Consider the following 5841-nt stretch of genomic DNA (forward strand, 5'->3'; position numbering starts at 1 on the left):
TTGGCAAGTATACTGCCTCAGCCTGCCTCAGGTCCGCGATCGCGGTTTCGACCGCATTTTTCATACTGTTCCGTTTGAAATTTGGAAAAACGTAAAACATGAAAGTTGTAGCCCTTTGAGTTAGCTTTCCAACCATATATGTGGAGCCCAAATGGAATTCTGAGCAAAAAATTATGTTCATTTTACTAGACAGTGCGCAATATGCATATTCGATTCTTCGTTTTGTTGCTCTATCATCCGTTGATCCCCGAATACGATCCCGGCTTAATTCCTTGGGCTTTTACTCAGACTTCAAAGCTCCAAATTACTTGAAATTCATTCCATAATATCTACATAGCTCGGAATCACTCCTACAAGGCATAAAACACATAATTAGTGCAAGACACTAACGATTAAAGCTCAACTCAATTAAAGTGCAGTAAATTTGAGTGTAATAAGCGACTAAAATACGTAATTATAGCCTATCATTACTGATACTATAAATCATAAGAAGCTAAGCATGGGTTCACTAATCATCAGATTCAAGAAAAAGTTTGAAAGTCATTTTTGCGTAAATGTTACTCTCAACAACCACAAATATTCTATAACTTATTGAAAGTTTGAAATCCTAATAAAAAATATTTGAAATGAGACTAGGAAAAGTGCATTTTACATAACAAATTAGACACTATATCGAAAAAAAAAAACAATACAGCAATATAATATAATGCAAAGTAAAAAAAGATCGTGTCCGTAATATTTAAATTCAATTTATATCGAAGATAGCTGCAAACCTACAAATTTTTGAATTATGCAAATTTACCTAAGAACAAAACAATATAGCAATTTTTTATATAAGTGAGTCCGACAAAGTGAAATTAAGGTTTAATCATTGTTCATTTGCCAAAAATCTTTTTAATTAATTTAATTTATATGTCTGCAGGAATGAGGGTGAGTTTCGTAAATTTTTAATTTTAGAAAATCTCTAATATCTATTGGAATTCTTCTTATTCTTTTTTGAGAAAAGTTGTAGAAAATCATTTTGCAATAATATTTATTTATGCAAACATAAAAAAAAATATTGGCGAATTAACTAGAGTTTAAGTTTTATATATTGATATTGTAAAAAATAATAATTGCACAATCAAATCATTTATTATATATTTTTGATAAATATCAATTAAAAATATGATAAAGACAATAATTAACCCTGGTATTACACATTAATTTTTTTTAAAATAGCAGATTATAATAATAGTATATAACTTAATCCAATTAATTATTATTAAAGGTTGATAATGCAAGTTAGTTAGTTGAGTATCTCCTAACAAAAAGCCTAAATCCAGGGACCCTACTGGAGCAAGCCTGAAACCACCCCTCTCTTCTCACTCTGCATTTCTTCTTCACTTACATTATCAATACAGACAGAGTTTCCACTTCACCTAATTCTCTTCTACAATGCCTAAATTCCCCACTATCTGCTGATCCAACTCCTAACCAAAAACGCTTCAGCTCCTCACTCTTCCATTTTTTATTCTTCAATTCCCACAAAATATGTGGGTACTACACCTCTGTTCCCCTATGGTTTCTGGGAACTGTTATTTTCACCTCCCACCTCACCATTCTTCTTAGAGTTTTTTCACCCCTGCTGGCTGACAAGGGTTTTCTTCAAATTCCAAATGTTTCGAGGTACTATAATTCAGTTGGTGTTTTTTTTTTTGTGAAATTTATATTCCTGCATTTCTTCAGCTGCTTTTGGTAACAGATCTGTTTTACAATTAGCAAGATCTGTTTTCCACTTCAAACCCATTCTAAGATTTGGCAAACTAAATTTTTTTTTCTTTCATTCTCAAATGGAGAAGCCATTTGTTTTATTGGCCTTTTTCTGCAGCTAGTGAAAAATGTAGTTGCACATTTGTGGTGATTTGACATTATTGAAAATTATTGGAATTCTGTTCGTTTCTCATTTGATCCAGAACACTAATCCAAATATTCTTTCTTCTTCGTCTCACTGAAATCTATAGAGACTTTAAAGGCTTATGTGTCTGTGAAGTCAACGTGATGTTGTATACTCTCATTCTCTCGCTGACCTCTTTTATGTTTGTCGTGTTTGCTTATCTCACGTTCTTTATCTGCTGTACTATCCCAGGTAAACCGCATCATCGGCAGCATTGTTGCTTTCAATCGATTGAATGTTTCCTCATGAGAATCTGCTCTGCTTATCAACTGCTGCCTGCCCTTTTGGTTGTAGCAACACTTCTTCCCTTGGCTCTTGGTGATCTAGACTCTGATAAACAGGTCCTTCTTGCCTTTGCTTCTGCAGTTCCCCATGGCCCGAAGATCAACTGGAGTCCTGCCACCCCTATATGCTCATCTTGGGTAGGCATTACTTGTAGTGAAGATCGGGCCCACGTAGTGGCTGTACGACTTCCAGGAGTTGGACTCACTGGTCCACTCCCACTAAATACTTTTGGAAAGCTGGATTCTTTAAGGATAATCAGCCTTCGAGCAAATCGACTCAATGGAAGTCTTCCTGTGGAGATCACCTCACTTTCTTCCCTCCAATACCTTTTCCTCCAGCACAATAACTTCTCTGGACCTATTCCTGCTTCTTTTTCACATAAACTGAATGTTTTGGACCTTTCATATAATTCTTTCATTGGTAAGATTCCCGTAACTTTTCAGAATTTGACTCAACTATCTGGTTTGAGCCTGCAGAATAATTCGCTTTCTGGACCAATTCCGAATTTCACCCTCCCAAGGATTAGACATTTAGATTTAAGCTACAACAATCTTAATGGTTCTATTCCATCATCCCTCCAAAAGTTCCCCAACTCTTCATTTGTGGGGAACTCACTCTTGTGTGGGCTTCCCTTAAATCCCTGTTCCCCTCTTTTACCACTGTCCCCTTCCCCGAACATTCCTCCAAAACAAAGCTCAAAGAAGAAACTGAAATTAGGAGTTATTATTGCTATTGCTGCTGGAGGGGCTTTGCTTCTCTTTCTGGTAGTTCTAGTCATGTGTTTGTGCTGTCGAAAAAGGAAAGAAAGCAATGGTAGAGGTGTGTTAAAAGGGAAGTCCTCGAGCGGAGGCAGAAGTGAAAAGCCCAGGGAAGAGTTTGGTAGTGGGGTACAAGAAGCTGAGAAAAATAAGCTGGTTTTCTTCGAAGGCTGCTCTTACAATTTTGATCTTGAGGACTTGCTAAGGGCTTCTGCTGAAGTGTTAGGAAAGGGGAGTTTTGGAACTGCATACAAGGCTATTTTGGAGGAGTCAACGACAGTGGTGGTAAAAAGATTAAAAGAAGTCATTGTTGGGAAGAAGGAATTTGAACAGCAGATGGAAATTATTGGCAGAGTTGGGCAGCATCCGAACACTGTCCCCTTGCGTGCTTATTATTACTCCAAGGATGAAAAGCTACTTGTGTATGACTATTTCTCACGGGGTAGTTTGTCTCTACTCTTGCATGGTAATGCATTTTCTTCTCCCTCTTTTTCTTTCTCTGTCACTCAGTATTTGGTAGATCAACTTGATACAATCTTTATGATTCAATGACTGAGCTCTTGCATTGAAGACAAATTTTGCCAAACCGATGACAGAAACATATTCATACTGAATCTGAACCATTCTAATTCATACTTGAAAGTTGAAGATTGGAAAGTGTGCATTTGTTTTTTTTTTTGTTGAAACTTAAAAATGAAGAAACCATATTCAGGGTGTATATGCATGTATATAGGGATCTTTTTTGTCTAATGTTTGTCTATATGTAATTGTTCTATGTGAGGCAAGGTATGGAGATCCTTAGCCATATTTTTCTCTTGGCAACTTTCTCATATCTCTGATGTCTTGTTTACTTTATTAGCTACACATCTTGCTGCTATTCTAGCTGAAAGCTGGTAGATACCGAAAATCTGGGAGCGATCTCATATCTGATTTGGATTTCATAATTTGTATCAATTCACTTCTCAATGTTTAAAATGCTGCTTGTGCAGAAACTGAATAGGCTCATCTAATTCCATGTTGAATTCCAATGTCATAACAGGGAGCCGGGCTGCTTCTGGAAGGACTCCACTGGACTGGGAATCAAGAGTGAAAATATCACTTGGAGCAGCAAGAGGGATCGCCCATATCCATTCAATGGGTGGTCCAAAAGTTACTCATGGAAATATAAAATCCTCTAATGTCCTCCTCAACCAAGATATGGAAGCTTGTGTCTCTGATTTTGGTTTAGCGCCTGTTATGAACTTTCCTGCAGCTCCATCTCGTCATCCAGGGTATCGCGCTCCTGAGGTCATTGAAACACGGAAGCACACTCATAAATCAGACGTGTACAGCTTCGGTGTCCTAATGCTCGAGATGCTTACAGGGAAGCAACCAATTCAATCACCAGGGCGTGACGACATGGTTGATCTCCCTAGGTGGGTCCAGTCAGTCGTCAGGGAAGAATGGACCGCTGAGGTCTTCGATGTCGAACTGATGAGATTTCAGAACATCGAAGAGGAGATGGTGCAGATGCTTCAAATTGCCATGGCATGTGTTGGAAGGGTTCCAGACATGAGACCCACCATGGATGAAGTTGTTAGAATGATAGAAGAAGTCCGACAATCTGACTCCGATAATCGGCCGTCTTCAGAAGAGAATAAGTCCAAGGACTCTACTGTGCAGACCCCTTGATTCCTTGGACCTCTGAGTTACAACTTGTAAGTCGTGAGATATTCATCCAATTCAACAGCATTTGTGCCTCCTAAGGTTCTTGAATTCAGCCTTACGTGTGACTGTATGCAGCTGCTGAAAGAGTGCATTTGCTGATTTGTTTTCTATTTAGGCATTATAGTGGGCTAATTGGCACTCTCTGAAATTTCACAATTCTTTCTTTTCCTTTTGTTTTCTTGGTTTGTTTAGATCATATTATCATTTGATTGTAAGATTGTGCACTTCTATCAACAGCTAAATTGATGATCTCTTGGAAAGAATGACTTCTCAAAGTGTTAGTCAAGGCAATGAGTTTGAAATTTCTTCAAAAGTTTAAGCGCCGTTTGGTTTTAAAACTAAAGCCATCCTCTTCACAGGCAAAACAAAAGGTAATCGTTCCGAAATTAAATAAAGTCATCCTCTTCACAGGCAAAACAGAAGTATATTCACTAAAAGAATTTATTCTCTCGTCATTAAAATCCTAGGATAACACTTACTCCCAAGGACAATATCAAACATAACAAATAAAATATAGGGAAAATAAATAAGATAGCACTCTAAACTTGTCCAGAAAAATGAGCTTCCATCTCAACCTTTCTTATTCATACTGAATTTAATTCTCACTTAAATGATGATGTGGTACAGCAATTGAATACTCTCTCAAGCGCGTAAAATGCCAAAAAGCCTTAAAACAAGCTTAATTTTCCAACTTGTCAGACTTTCTTGGCTCCTTCTCTCTCTTTTTAGTAAACTCCTCTTCTTTTACTTTGCTTCTTCTCCAAATTTCTCCTCTCACTCTCTCCATCATTTCTTCTTCTATCACCTAAGTGACCCTCTTTACTGTCTTTTCTATAAAATCAAAAGCTAATCAACTCTATAGGGAATATTTTCTTAATTCATACTGCTATTCAATATTAACCAGAACAGGGAGAAAAAAGGAATGAAAATGAGTGTTCTGTTGGGTCCTTTTGTTGGGTCTGTCTATGGTGAAACCTGTGTTTTTGTTCGTGGAAAGGTGTTTTGGGGCCTGCTATGGTGGTCCAACAATTTAAGTAACTATACTTCAATTCAAACTCAAATAACAACACTATTTGATCGTTTTATGGGTTTTTCTTCTTCGCTTGCTGGGAAATATGGAGATGGCAGCAACGCAGACTATATGTCGTGTTAGGG

General features: G+C 37.3%; 1 protein-coding gene across 1 annotated transcript; it reads left to right on the forward strand.

Annotated features, from left to right (window-relative positions):
- The first annotated feature begins 1543 nt into the window (after positions 1-1543).
- On the forward strand, positions 1544-4949 carry LOC104210928 (probable inactive receptor kinase At5g58300). Its single transcript, XM_009759900.2, has 3 exons — positions 1544-1668; positions 2129-3445; positions 4019-4949. Exons 1-3 carry the CDS (start codon positions 1659-1661, stop codon positions 4648-4650), a joined length of 1959 nt encoding a protein of 652 aa, XP_009758202.1. The 5' UTR covers positions 1544-1658; the 3' UTR covers positions 4651-4949.
- Positions 4950-5841: the final 892 nt, after the last annotated feature.

This window comes from Nicotiana sylvestris, chromosome 7 (genome assembly GCF_000393655.2).
Source record: "Nicotiana sylvestris chromosome 7, ASM39365v2, whole genome shotgun sequence".
NCBI lineage: Eukaryota > Viridiplantae > Streptophyta > Magnoliopsida > Solanales > Solanaceae > Nicotiana > Nicotiana sylvestris.

Coding starts and splice junctions, on each gene's coding strand:
- LOC104210928 (XM_009759900.2), top strand. Junction 3,446..4,018: donor TTTGTCTCTACTCTTGCATG/GTAATGCATTTT, acceptor ATGTCATAACAG/GGAGCCGGGCTGCTTCTGGA.